Here is a 14,192-nt window from a genome sequence, read left to right on the forward strand (position 1 = left end):
TCCTTTCTCTGCATTTGTCCTGCTTTTGGGAAATCTCCACCATCTGTATTTGCAAGCTGTGAGCAAAACCAGTTGGACCTTGTGTTTTGTTAAGGTGAGGCTGCAGGAGGCTCTCACCAAACTCCAGCAAGCCTTTGCCATTGCCCTGTCAGGTCTTTGTAAACCTTTGCAGTAAAGAGTTGAGATTTGCTGAGGACTGAGCATCCTTACCTGCCATGGAAATTGCCTGGAAGCTGAGAGTGCTCAGGGCCTGGCCCAGCAGCTGGGCTGTTTCCCCCGGGTACTGTATCTTCCTGCTTTACATGTTATGTATGGTTTGTTCTGACTGTGCTGTGTGTTCACTTTAGTATTTTTGCCATTCTTTTTCATTTTATTAGCGCCATGCCCTATCACTTTCCCCCTCATTGATTTCAAAACAATGCATCTGCAGAGAGAAGGGGAGGGTAAGTATGGTTCGCCATACGTTCAGTTATTATGGTTTGCTTTCAAATTAACCCTTCACCTGCTGTCCCTCATCTCTTGGGAATGTTCTGATCTGCAAGCTTTTTGATTCACACTTGGTTTTTTTAGTTCTAAAAGATCCCCTCCGTGTATCTTGTGCTGTGCAAGCAGGCAAGATTCTAGCTGAACAAAAGCAACCCAAAAAAGCCCAGCAACTCTTAAGAAATGTACAGTGGAAAGCAGGTACAAGGGTTATATTTTTCTGGAAGATTACTTTGTGGGTTTTTCTTGTTGTTCTGCACACTTTGAACCCAGTTTTCAAATTTCTGATTTGAACTGGAAAAAAACAAAGGCAGCTCTCCGAAAGGAAGAGGGGAGGGAGGGGGATTTTGAAGTGCTTGGAAGGCCACATCAGCTTTTTGGTAGCAAGAGTCGTAAGGAATGTTTAGCAGCTCACTTCTTGTGAGGATTGGGAAAAAGAAAATCAAATGATTGTTTTGGAATCCCCTGCCTAAAAGAAATCACCTCCCACAAATTAAGAAATCTCTTTTTCTCAGTGGTGTCAAGAGAGATTTAAGCTTAAAAAGCCCAACAACACTCCTTTAACAAGCCGGTGGGTGTGGTACCTAAGGAGGTATTGTCAGGCTTACCTTCTTCAAAAGCAAGAGGAGGATCTTTCAAAGCACCTGCACGTGGTATGCCAATCAATTTCCACAGCCCAACGCGGCAATGGACCACAAATATTCCTCTAACTGCAGATTTCTGCGGAGCAAATGCAGCTCCTTTACACTGCTGAACTGTTCAGAAATGCAAGATACACTTTGAAAAAGGGATCCTAGTGTGCATACCTCATTGCAGTACCTTTTTCTTTCAATTGTCATACGACAGAATCTGTAGCTTTCTGATGTACTTCACTGTTTTGATTCACGTTGTGTACGACACCACATCCTTTATAACATGCAAGACTAAGCATTGGGTTTGCATTTTTGTTTCCTTTTGGCTCTCCTTTCCCATTCTCTGAGCAGAGCAGTACCATTTTCTCTCCTTTTTTTTTTATCTTCTAGATCCATTTCCTGCTTTCAAGTCTTGGCAGGAGGACAGTGAGTCTGGAGAAGCTCAGCTTTCCCCGCAGGCTGGGAGGATGACTAATCACCCGCTGGAAGAGGACTGCCACCCCGTGCTGTCACACCGTAGCCTGGACTTTGGGCAGAGCCAGCGCTTCTTGCACGATCCAGAAACCTTAGATCCTTCATCCAAAGCACTTTCTTTTGTTAGGTATGGGCTGCAATGAGGTTTGCTGGCTGTTGGGGCAGGAGGTGTTACTGCCAGCATGAAAATAGAGCTGTTGGAGAACCTCATGGGTTTTGATGATAAGGATTAATTGAAGAGCAAGGTCAGACTTAGCATTGTGTGGCCGTTTGCCTGTTCTGCCTGCCCGGGAGCTGCCACAGTGAGGCACACCAGAGGTTCATCTGGGATGGTATCTGTCTCTCAAAGTGGCCACTGGCAGATGCTGAGGGAAATAGTGTAAAAATAGGGCAGGCTTGCACAGATTTCCCTGGCATTTGGTCAGGGGCTTCTGACAACCTGCTGTGATGGCACTTCCTGGGCTGAAGACAGTATTTATATCTTTGTTTACCAGTCTTTACTGGGCTGCTGGCCTGTGATTTCATGTAAGTTTGGGGCTGTGTATTTTCCCAGTAGTATGAATATCTACTTTCATGCTGCATAATTGTAGATTTGTGTTGCACAGCATGTTATCAACTCCCAGTAAAGACAGACAGCTTATACAAACCATTGCAGCTGAAGTATGGTCTAGGCAGAGTCTCCGTGTGGGCTGTGGAAAGGGCATTCAGAAGGGTTACAGGAAAGGAGCAGCTGTTAGAGGGAGAGGCATGGGGCAGCAGTGCAGTGAAGAGGTGTGGTTCTTAATGCAGGTCTTCTGCAGATTTAGAAGATTGAGTCTGTTTTAACCCAGTGTATGAAAGTAGAGTTGTAGCTGAACTGCAGCCTATTTGTGTGACACTGGGAGTGTGACCCTCCACACCTGTAAATAACCTGTGACCTGTAAATAACCTGTGCCCTGTATTCTTTACTACTGCCACTACAAAAGGGAATTCAAGAAGAATTTCCATGCTTGTTAGGGAAGAAATAATCTCATAAAAATGAGAACATCTGGAACATGACAGACAAAGTTTAGAATCTCCAGCTCTGTCTGACAGAGGTTTATAGATGCAAAAAGATTGCCCAAGTTTCCTCCAGTTACCCACCAAAAAATGGCCAACAGGTGCTGGTGAAATGATTCAGGAGACTGCCCTGATGGCTGTTCTTATTTTGAAACCAGGAAGGATCTCCACTAGTAGATGATTAGATTAATATCTTGGGCTTTGTAGTTGTGTTGAGGGATGTTGAGTAGTAAGTGTACTAGAAAAGTCTGACGGTCAGCCTGGAAATAAAAAGGCTTCTCAGGAGCTGCAGTTGTCAAGGAGCTGAACAAGTGCAAAAGCTGAGTTAAAGCCAGAATCTCCTACTCTAGAAATACAGCCCAACAGATGGTGCAGATGTTTTTAGATCAGTATCTTATAAATTGCCTAAGACAGTTAAGTGGAGCAGTCTAATTGCCAGGGACTGTTCAGTGGCAGCTTCTAGCCTAGGCTTTATTCTGTGCCCAATACTTGGAGTACTGAGTATCTAGTAACTTGTTTAAGTAGCTCAGCCATCAGAAAGGTCTGAACTGTTGCAGGCACGAGGGAACTACCAGTACATTAGTTTATTACACTTGAATTTCAGGTGCTGTTTCCCTGTATTGCTGAAAGTAAAGGAGGGAAAAATAGCACATCAGGTTTTGAAGGCAACAGATAAACATTTTGATTCTGTAGTAAATAGCTTTGACTGAAAACCTGTAAAGAATGGATGATGAACAGCAGACAAACGTTAAATTAGCCAGCTGTTACTCAAATACACAAGTTGTTGGCACTCACTTCATTACTTAATGGCCATTTAACCCCCACTTCTAATGCAGAACACGAAGAGGATCCTTCAGCTCAAAAGATGACAAAAGGGAAGACAAGACACCTTATCAGCTTGTCAAGAAACTGCAGAAAAAGATAAAGCAATTCGAAGAACAATTTGAAAAAGAGAAAAACAGTAAGGTGAGTTGCCACCTGTGAAGGTACTGAGGATAAAGGGCTGCAGGGTACAGCCAAGTTCCTTGTGTAGCTCATCACTAAATAAACTGGGGCCACAAATGAGATGAGTTTGTTAGGCACTGCTGTCTGCAACAGTGAACTGAGCAGTACCAGAAGACCTGCCCCAATGCCTGAGGCCAAGGAAGGGTGAAGGTGAGGGCATATTGGATGGGATCTGTCCTGCTTGAAGTTGATTTTCACAAGTGTTGTCCCTTACAGAATCACAGAATTGTCTGGGCTGGAAGGGACCTCTGAAGGTCATGCAGTCCAGCCCCCTCTGCAGTAAGCAGAGGCATCCTCACCTAGATCAGATTGCCCAGAGCCCTTCTGAGCCTTATGTTGCCACTGAGATCTGGTCCTAAGAGTGGCATCCCTGTTTCTAGTCAGATTCGCTGTCATAAAGGTTTCCAGACCTGGAAAGAAGCGTTTACAAGCAAGGTGTGGAGTGTTTGGTTTCATGAACTGTCATTGGTTTGTGTTGCTTTCCAGCCCTCCTACAGTGATATCGCAGCCAATCCAAAGGTCTTAAAGTGGATGACTGAACTTACCAAACTGAGAAAGCAAATCAAAGGTAAGGGGTGCTACAGCTTCGGGTTGTGCTGCAGACACAGAGGATCTGTGTGACTGAAATGGCCAAGTCAGTCAGTGAGATTCCCCAGGACAGTACAAATGCTGAACCATTATAAATTCACATTCACATTCTCCTCCTTGCTTTGCTTTTAGTTCATTGGAGGAGAAAGAAACCGCTTGTGCAGACTCTGCTGTGCCTTTGTATGCAGCCAAACAAACTCAGAGTGGTTTCTTCTAAACCTGTGGCTTGAGCAATTTTTCTCCTTTTCAGATGCAAAGCAGAGGAGCTCAGATGGAGAATTCATACCTCAGCCACGTCCTCGAAGTAACACTCTTCCAAAAAGCTTTGGTTCCTCCCTTGACCAAGAGGAGGAAGAAAACGGCGAGGACCTGCGCGCCGTGCAGAAAGAGAAGAAGCCCTCCAAGGAAGCTACCCTGGAGCTCATTCTGAAGAGGCTGAAGGAAAAACGAGTGGAGAGATGTTTGCCAGAAGATATAAAAGTAAGCATGAGGTTATGGGTTGGTGGTTTCTAAGAGGATAACACAGGGACATAGAGCACTGTTGGACACTTCAGATATCATTTCATCAGCAAAATGATGTCTCTGTCTATCAGCCTTTTAGCAAGGCCTTGTATTTCAGGCTCTGTGGGGAAGTGATCAAGATGAACCATTTTCCTTGCTCACTCTTTATTGAAACACTTACAAATATGTGCTGACAATATTGGACAGCTTTAAATGGATGAAGGTGGGATGTATGGTTATTAACGCCACTGAGTTTGGCTAAGGCATCTCTGCCTAGCTGATAATGTAGGAAAAACGTTCTTGAAGTGACTTGTGTTTGACAAGGTGTGACTTATTCTTCTGACAGAAAATGACAAAGGACCATTTGGTAGAAGAGAAAACATCTCTCCAGAAAAGCCTCCTCTATTATGAAAGTCAGCACGGCCGGCCGGTAATGCTTGCTTCCCTTCATCAGAGCGTGTCGGGGTGTGCACGGACAGCAGGCGCTCTCTGCAGAATGTGCTGCTGCTCCTGGGTTCATTTCTTCCCTTCTCCAAGACACAAAGTTACCTGCTGGCTTCCATGTTGCCATCAGAGGAAGCTGTTGCATTCACTCCTAAAAAACTCTCTCTCTTACTGGGCGCTTTTCCCACGGCTGGGTGGATTGTTGAGTTTGCAGAGTAACTGGTGGCATTTGGTGCCTTCCATGTCTGTGAAGCCAGTATTGGATTTCCTGAGAAAAGGCCTGAAATGCTGTTCTGGAGTTCACAAAAACAGACAGGGAAAGTCTTTTAACTTCTTTTTTTCCCAAGTCTGTGGCATCTCTCTTCAAGAACTGGAGATCTGGCAGTTGGAGTGAGTGACTGGCAGCTGGTGCCTGAAGTTGTGTGGGTTTTTATCTTGGACAGTGATCAGCATCACCAGTCCTGTCACGAGATCTTTCCAGTTCCCATTCTATCAGCCTTCTGGACTTGGCACATTAGCTTTATAATCAGCACTGCTGTATAAACCTGACCAGGCCTTGGAGTGTAAAAGCCAAGGGGAATAATTGTCTTGGAGATGCTGGTATGCTGCTACAATCCCTGTAGGGAGCAAATGCCAGTAACTGTTCAGGAGGGTCTTTTAAGATTGATTGAGTGCACAGTGGCCAAGAGTGAGAGTAAATCAGGCAGCAGACAAATTCTCTCTGCAGTTCCATCTTTTCTTTTTTCCCCCTCATTTCTGTAGATCCATCCTCACTGCTAGGCACACAGTCTTCTCTCTCAGGTCTTGGTCCCTGGTTTGCCTCTTTTGCCACAGATGTTTACAAAACAGAGAGTTTGCTTCTGCTGAAGCTCCCCTAACTCTTAGGATGTCTTTAAAACTTCTTTATGAAAAATACAGGGAGTTAAAGTATGGGGGGAAAAAAAAGAGGAGGAAAAGGCAGCCTTTTACTCCCCTTTATCTGCATCCATCCAATGCCATAGACACTTCAGTTTGCTGTTCCTAAGCGGAATGTACGTGGCCTGGCATGCGAAGCAGACTGCTTTGTGTTTGCTTGTCTGTGACTGAGTGATTGGTATAATTAATTCTGTGGTTTCTCTGCCTTTAGGTTACTAGAGAAGACAGACATATTGTGAAGCCACTTTATGACAGATACAGACTTGTAAAACAAATGTTAACTAGAGCAAGCATTACTCCTATTCTTGTGAGTAAAACAAATGCTATTTCTTTTCCTTTCTTCCCCCCACCCCCCACTTTTGAACTGCTAGGCTGCCTTAAGAAGAGCATAAAAGACATCTTTCCTGTGGAAGGTACAAGATGTTGTTGTCACTGTGCTTGAGGCATTTGGTTTACTGCTGAGAGCAGAGCAGTTCAAAGCTGGCTGTGACCTTGGTGGCTCTTAGGAAGTAAATGGTTCTGGGTGGAAGTAAATAAGCAGTTTTAAGTTGCTGTGGCTGAGGCATTCCCAGGTCATTAGGTATGGATCCACAGGGCATAGTGTACTTTTAGTCCTCCCAAGAATAGTAACAGCAGTTGCAATGAAGCAGCCTCTCTTCTGTACTGCAGGTTGGTGTCACCAGAGGCATGAGTGCCAGGGGGCCATGAGAACCATTTCATCCCTTCATCCTGCCCTGTGTGAGACATGTTACCAGCGTCTGCAGCTTCTGTTCAGCAGCTGTGCTTTGTCCTTGTCTTTGCACTCCATTGCCTGTAACTTGCAGTGCTTTCTAGTCTTCTCTTTCCTCTTTCTCTGCTCTTGTGAGAGGTGAAGAGCAGTGCTTGTACTGTGCAAGGAGACCGATGGAAGCTTGTTTGTAGTGCCTGTAAACCAGCTGAGGAGTCCCAGCCAGCTGACTGTCTTTGTGCTTCATGAGCTGTGATCAAAATCTTGTGTGCTGACCCAGGCTTGCAGCAAAACAGTTGTGATGGTGACTGTTTGATGCTTCTGCAAGGGGCTGCATAGCTGACATGAGACAATGTCTTTAAACACCAGCAGTTCTCTACCACATTTACATAACTGGGCAGTGGCTTACTCAGCAGGAATGTAATCTGCTGTTTATGTTGACTCTGACAGTTCTTGGCTATCCTCTTTAAGATGTGAAGTACATTGAGACTGAGGGATCAGCTGTCCAAGATCATTCCTTTCTTCCACATAGACTTTTGGGTAGCTGCTTTTGTAGGAAAATGTGATTTACATTGCAGTCAGGTTTCACTTGAGGGGCTTAAGTATTCCTCTTTGAACTTCATAAACACAGGTTGCTCCTAAACACCTAAGCATTTCTTCCTGGCTGGGGAGTCCTAGGTCGTTGGTGGCACCCTTGACTAGTTGGGGTTTCTCCCACTTTTCACCTCAAATATCTGTCTCACCAGCTGAGATGCATTTGATGTTACCAGGAGCCTTAGGACTATACCATAGTGGGGGTGTGGTTGTGTTTTTGTTGTTGTTGTATTGTTTTGTTTGGTTGGTTTGGTTTTTTTCTGTGAACTACAGGGATGGGTGAGAGCCAAGGGAAAGGACTTTACATTCAGCAAAGATCTTGGTAACATGATTCCTGATCTGTGATGTAGGCAATGGCTGTGAAGCATTTTTCACAGGCCTCTGCTTTTGAAAGCTGTAATTGCCACATGGAGCTCTCTAATTACCAGGAATTGTTCAGTGATAGCTTCTGGGTAGGCTGTGTTCAGTGCCAGGTACTTCAAGGGTTGCTTTTTGTTGTTCATGATATTTCCATCAGACACCTCTTTGGGATATCTTGGTATGCTGATCACTGAGGCCTGTGTCCAAAGAAGCAGGAAGCTATTTGCCTGTCATGAACTCAAGTTTTTTGACAGGTCATTGTCTGTGTGGCTTTTCATGTTCCACCTTCCTCCTGTTCAAAGAGTCCATCTGTGGAAGTTGCTTGTGCTGTGCAGGGATAAGGGATGAGCAGGGCAGCACTGTGCAGCAGCAGCACCTGGTGCAGGCCAAAATTGAAAGGATTTAGACTCCCTCTTTCTGAGGTGGCAACAGATAGCTCTTACACAGCACTTCAGAGAGGTCTGGCAAAAGAAAGTGGCAGTGTTACTCCCAGTGTGTGCCTGGCAGAAGATAAAAACCAGCTCTGGCCTTGTGTGTTTTTCTAACCTCCCTGTGCTTTGGGAGGAAGGAGAGTAAACATGGAATGTGGAGAGAACTTTGTCAGTTCCCTCCCAAAGGTGCCGAAAGAAGGGGAGGGGAGTAGTGCTTTTTAATTAAGTAAGAGGAATGTTAGGCTTTCAGATATTTTTTCCTGGGTCAAGGATGCTTTGAGGCATCTGAGCTTTTGGGGTTATATGGTTGGTTGTCTGTGCTCTTTAAGTATGTTTGCAGCCTCTCATTCTTTCAGAAGAAGAAATCTGAACCTGCTTTAACTTGAGGGCTGAACTAGATGAGCTCCAGAGGTCCCTTCCAACCTCTAGCGTTCTGTGATTCTGTCTTAAGGGACTTGAAGAAGACTCTGACCACACACAGCACTTCATGAAGCAAACTTCTGTTTTTGCAGGGCTCTCCATCAACCAAGAGGCGTGGGCAGATGCTGCAGCCCATTATTGAAGGGGAAACTGCTCACTTCTTTGAGGAAATCAAGGTGTGTCCAGTGCGCTTGGAGAAAGAACTCCCCAGAGCTTGCAGCAGGGAACCTAAAGATTTCATATCTGTTTTGAACTTCTGCTTTGACTTTCAGGAGGAGGAGGAAGAAAGTGATGGTTTGCCTGCAGAGCTGAATGATATCTTAAAAACTGCTGCCCAAACCCAGCCTGTTTTAAGCCCAGTTGAAAACTCTGAGTCTGATGTTGAAGATGGTCAAGAGAAACTGACCCGAGACCTGAGGCTGTCAAGCACCCGGGCTGCTTCCATGTACGTCAGAAAGAAGAAGTTGCAGTTCTTGCACTTACTGTCCTGATAGCAGAGAGGTGGTGTTGGGTGGAAGGGAAGTTTAGCACTTCATAGGAAGTTGTTGGTTTGAATGAGTCTTCTCTCTGGGGAGACTGTTTACAAAGGCCTGTGGTGACAGGACAAGGGGCAATGGTGTGAAGTGAGAACAAAGCAGATTGAGATTGGATGTGAGGAACAAGTTCTGTTCCATGAGGGTAGTGGAGCACTGGAAGAGGTTGCTCAGGGAAGTGGTTGTGGCCCCTTCCCTGGAGATATTCAAGATGAAGCTCAACAGGGCCCTGGGCAACCTGATCTGGTTGAGGATGTCCCTGCTGACTGCAGAGGGGGTTAGACTGGATGACCTTTGAAGGTCCTTTCCAACCCACACCATTCTACGATTCTATGTCTGACTAAGATGTTTTTATATTGATTGAATTGTTTAGTGTCTTCCAAACCTCCTGCAGCCTTCCTTGAGCTGTGTAGACAGCAGACAGTTCATAGCCTTTTATTAACCACTGCTTTATTCTGAGTATTTCACCCTCAGGCAGCCAAAACATATTCCTCGTGAGCAAGGCAGGTTGCTTATCAGTGCAGCTAGCACAGTGGGGGTTGAGGATGCCTTGAAGGATTTAAATTGCATTGTGTGGCCAACAGTATTCTTCTTCCTTCACTTGAAATGTTTTAGGCCTGAATTACTGGAGCAGCTGTGGAAAGCCAGAGCTGAAAAGAAGAAGCTACGTAAGACGCTGCGGGAATTTGAAGAGGAGTTTTATCAGCAGAACGGCAGGTGTGTGCAGCACGAGGCCAGCCTCGCTCCGTGGCCAGCTATTCTGCTTTGGTTTTTCCAGCTTTCTGTGTGGATCTTGCCAGATGGAATCTGCTTTTACTAAGAGAGGAAGCCTGCTCCTGAGTTTTGTTCCCTCGATTAGCCTGTAAAGTGTAATAATGAAAAGAGAAGAACTGGGGGGATCCATTTTAAAAACCACACTCACTAAACAAACTTTAATGCAACTCCCTTCCCCCCTCAGATTATCTCTGTTTTTAACACAGGGCAGGGAAGTTTGCCTGTTTGTTCTTTGTTCCAGCAAGGCAGCCCTGACAGTGAGGCCTGAAGGGGGACAGAAATTGTATTCTTCTCTGCGGTGTTTAGTTCCTTGGGACTCTGAATATATAATGTTAGGAAGTTGATTCAGCTGCTGCCCCTTGTGCATGATGAACAAAAGTCAAAACACTCTTCAGAGGTCAGTCTTTTGACTGGCAGATATTCTCATCTCACTCTTTCTACTGTATTTCTCCTTAACTATGAACTCCTGGACCTCTGGGCACACAAGTCTCACTAACATGCCTTCATCAGGCCTTTAGTGGGTTTGGAGCACAGCTCCCTTTGACTTCAGTGGCAAGTAATGAGGTTAATAATGAAGGGTTGATTGGAAATAAGTCACATTGATAGATTAATTGATTGAGTCCAGTCCTCTGGAATAATTCTCTATCTGTTTGAGGGTCAGGCTACATACAGTGAAAACACAAAGTAGCTTAAATGGTATTGGTGTTTATTAACAGCATCTGAAAGTCTTCATAGCCTGAGAGACAGGGAAGGGAAGCTGAAGAGAGTGATCCGTAATAAACTCCTGCAGCAGTTGTGCTGGATCCCTGCTCCTGGGGTTTCTAGTCAGTTGTGTAGGTGATGGCAGCTTTAATTACAACAAGCTAAAATAGGATGGTGTGTTTGTTATTGCTGCCCAAGCCGTTTCTATCTGCCCGGTGCTAGCTGCACAGCGCTGCTTTCCTGCCTGCCTCGTTGCAGGAGGGAGGCTTTTCTCTCACCTCGGGTGTGCTGCTCTTTGCAGGAACGTGCAGAAAGAAGACCGAGTGCCCATGCTGGATGAGTACAGGGAGTACAAGAAAATCAAAGCCAAGCTGAGGCTGTTGGAAGTCCTGATCAGCAAACAAGATTCTTCAAAGTCAATTTAAGATCTGTTCCTCCAACCCATTGAATCACCTGATGTTTCCATGTGCTACCACTGTACTTACTGGGTGCTTGTGTTCATTTGTCATGCACTGTGGAAAGAATCCAGCTTGTGCACTTTATTGTGGTGCCACTAGAACACGTTTGCAGGGTGAGTAGGTCCTGTCTAGAGAGCAAGTGAGATTTCCAAGTTTGAGACTGCTCTGTCCAACTTTAGCAAACACAGTTTCCATCAGAGCCTTGCGTTACAGATGCATCCATCCATCTCCTTCCAAACCAACCATAGCTTTGCTTTTTTATCTATACAAATATCTCTGTGTATTGTTGGGGTTTGTTTTCCTTTAGCCTTCAAGAACTTTGAGACTTTTGTTCTTGCCACCTTTTTGCATTGCTGAAGAAGTGATCAATACCATAATGCTCCACTGATCAATACCACAATGCTCCACTGAACGGCTCCTCTTGCCTAGGGGTTTTTTAATGACGGGGGGTGGGGTGGGGGGAAGTCAGCAGATTTTAACCGTGCAGCTCTTTTTCCTGGAACACTTTAGAAAACCAGACTGAAATTCCTTTCCCAGGACTGCTGTGGAACAACCTTTAATTGTCTCTGGTATTCTAAATTGCACCTGTACCACAGTAATAATTAACCTCTCTGGATTTGGCTCATGAGCGGTCACTCTTCCTCCCTGATAAAGATGCCGCTGGACAAACCCGCAAGTGACCTTGCCTGGTGGCTTTTCACACTGGGGCAAACCCTGCAAAGTTCTCTCACATGCTGCCTACAGGACTTGTGTTACTGTTGTTCATTTTCTCATGGTCTGGGGGGTTGTTCATCAGCTAGTGGTGACGTAGTGTTTTGTCTGAATTGGATACTGCATCTCCACTTGAGGAAGATCTGAGGAACGTTTCGGTGTGCGATGGCGCTCGGCCTCCCGTAAGCTCCAGCAGGAAAGAGCTGGCTTAGGACAGTTGCAGTTCCACTGTACCTGAAGTAAGCGTGGTATCAAGGGCTAAAAACAACTCAGTGTAGTTGGTGTGCACCACAGGGTGAACTGTGGGTTTTGAGTGGGAACCCCAAGCAATTACCGCTGTTTAGCAACGATTTTGTTTTACAGCTGGAGAATAAGAATGTTACCTAACCCTCCTGATGTAAGCAAACCAGTTTATGGGCCTTGCATGATTTAGCTTCAGAGTTGAAACTAATGTTTTGAGTATCACATCTGCTGTGCTGAATGATGATTTAGCTACTAGCTTTATGCTCTGCAACAGCCTTCAGCAGCTGGGTTTGATCTGGCAGAATCTAAGTGTTAATTTGACCTGGTGCTTTCTCAAGGTTTTCTTTATCTTTTTCTCTTTTCAATTGGTTTTTTTTTCCTTTCCCCTCTTCAGTGTCTGAGTTTGTGGCCAGGTTTTGCATGCACCTCCCCTCACTGCATGTTGGGATGACTGGCTAATGTCGACATAGCAACGATTCACATTGCTTTAATGAAAGACCAAAAATGAACTGCAGCGACTAGCCTGTAACCTCACAGACTTGCTCTTCTGTCTTGAAGCCTATGGAAATAGGTTGGAAGTAGGCTTTGTAGTGCTCAGATTTCATCTGTGTGCTGTAGAATACTTCTTGATTTATTTTACTCTGCTTGTAGGCATGTAATTTTGGGACTTCAGAACAACAACAACAAAAGCACTAAAACTCTTGAGCACTGGCGGTATGCCTTCTGTTCTTTTCCTTTCCTTTTTTTAACTGCAAAGTGACCTGGGACCTTGGAGAATGATGAGGTTAAACTAGTCTTGAGACCATTTCTCAACCTTACTCAGTTCCATTGTGCAATGTAGGCTTCAGTTCCTTTTCTCTCGGTCTGCAGACACGGGTGTATCCGAGCATTGAAACTAAGGTGTACTGTATAGTGTTGTACATGAATGTTTGTGTTTTATATACCACATGCAAAATGTCAATATGCACTATTTAAATGTTTTAAATAATATATTCCTCCTTTATAATGCTTAAATCTATATGATTCCAATATTTTTATAAGTGAGTGAGTGATCAGACTGGTTCCAGTTCAGAATTAACAGCTGCTTTGTGTTCGTTCTGCAGTGTTTGGCTGTTTATTCAGTAGAGTAGGTAAGAAGAAGCATGGCAACAGTTATGCTGAGTGTGTTTTGTGCCATCCTTGTTGAGCAATAAATAAATGGTAGAACTAGGCATTTTGTGATATAAACAGTTTTACTTTGGTAAAAGCAAGCCCTATATATCTCTATGGATATATAGATATGGAATATATATAACTAAACCAGATATAATTGCATTGCTATGTCTGGGGCTCATTGTATAGACTTTTATAATAAAAGTACCTTAACCTTTATTGTCATACATCTTGGTTTCTCATCTTGCTTTCTCCTCCACTGCCACCTCCTGAAAGCAAGAGTCCTTGCCTGTTCCTGTAGCTGCACAGCTCTCAGACAGCTGGGATGAAGCCACGGCAATTTCAGCCTTGTTTCATCTGTTTGGACAGTGCCAGACAGCAGGGAAGTGGCCTGAACTGACAGCTTGCTGTGTGGTGTGGGCTTCTGTCCCTGCTAGGGTGCAGGTGTTTTGTCTCTGCCAGGAGATAAATGAGGTCGGGAGACTGAAGTAGTGAACCCTGCAGGGGAAACCAGCGCAGGACCATGCTGTGCTGCTGGGCTCTTTCTGGGTCCTTTCAAGTGCCTGTCTGCTCCCTTCTCCGTGCCACAGCTCTTCCACACTGCGGTTAGACGCAGAGGGAGCCTGTGGTGTCCTGCCGGCGCCCTGCGGGACAGGAGGCTGCGTAACCTAAGTCCTCGTCGCATTCACCCCGGGCTCGGGCTGGTGTCAGCCTGACGCCAGGCGCCCTCTAGCGGCCACAGCGGTCAAGGCCTGATCAGAAGAGCAGAGCTTGTTTAGTCCTGGCAGGAGAATACTTACTGCTTGCTTTCTCTGAAGGCAGCAGTGAGCTGTTTGGGAAGCAACAGTTGCCTGAAACAAGATTGTTGAGAATTCAGCATTAAACTTGGCAGCAAGAAGAAGGGTCGCTGGCCCTCACTTCCCCAGACCAATGTGCTGGGCTCGGTGTGGCAAGGTGAGGGCTGGACTGGGCCAGGGGGTGGAGCAGAGGGCAGGGAGCAGGCCCAG

At 45.3% G+C, this 14,192-nt stretch overlaps 1 protein-coding gene across 8 annotated transcripts in view; it reads left to right on the plus strand.

Moving 5' to 3' along the window:
* The window catches only part of FAM13B (family with sequence similarity 13 member B), a 51,233-nt gene extending 37,829 nt beyond the window's left edge, over positions 1–13,404 (plus strand). For 3 of the 8 annotated variants that reach the window (XM_068162921.1, XM_068162928.1, XM_068162959.1), the window contains 11 exons: positions 378–443; positions 1,506–1,716; positions 3,464–3,593; positions 4,119–4,200; positions 4,471–4,700; positions 5,068–5,151; positions 6,292–6,387; positions 8,705–8,788; positions 8,885–9,057; positions 9,761–9,862; positions 10,923–13,404. In XM_068162921.1, the coding sequence (XP_068019022.1) occupies positions 378–443; positions 1,506–1,716; positions 3,464–3,593; positions 4,119–4,200; positions 4,471–4,700; positions 5,068–5,151; positions 6,292–6,387; positions 8,705–8,788; positions 8,885–9,057; positions 9,761–9,862; positions 10,923–11,046 (1,382 nt within the window). In that variant the 3' untranslated portion in view covers positions 11,047–13,404. The remainder of the gene's footprint in view (positions 1–377; positions 444–1,505; positions 1,717–3,463; positions 3,594–4,118; positions 4,201–4,470; positions 4,701–5,067; positions 5,152–6,291; positions 6,388–8,704; positions 8,789–8,884; positions 9,058–9,760; positions 9,863–10,922) is intronic. The other 5 variants (XM_068162933.1, XM_068162968.1, XM_068162934.1 and 2 more) reach the window with 4 other exon arrangements.
* Positions 13,405–14,192: the final 788 nt, after the last annotated feature.

Source organism: Melanerpes formicivorus, unplaced genomic scaffold (genome assembly GCF_026170545.1).
Source record: "Melanerpes formicivorus ecotype bairdi unplaced genomic scaffold, bMelFor1.0.p_v2 SCAF_2, whole genome shotgun sequence".
Classification (NCBI taxonomy): Eukaryota; Metazoa; Chordata; class Aves; order Piciformes; family Picidae; genus Melanerpes; species Melanerpes formicivorus.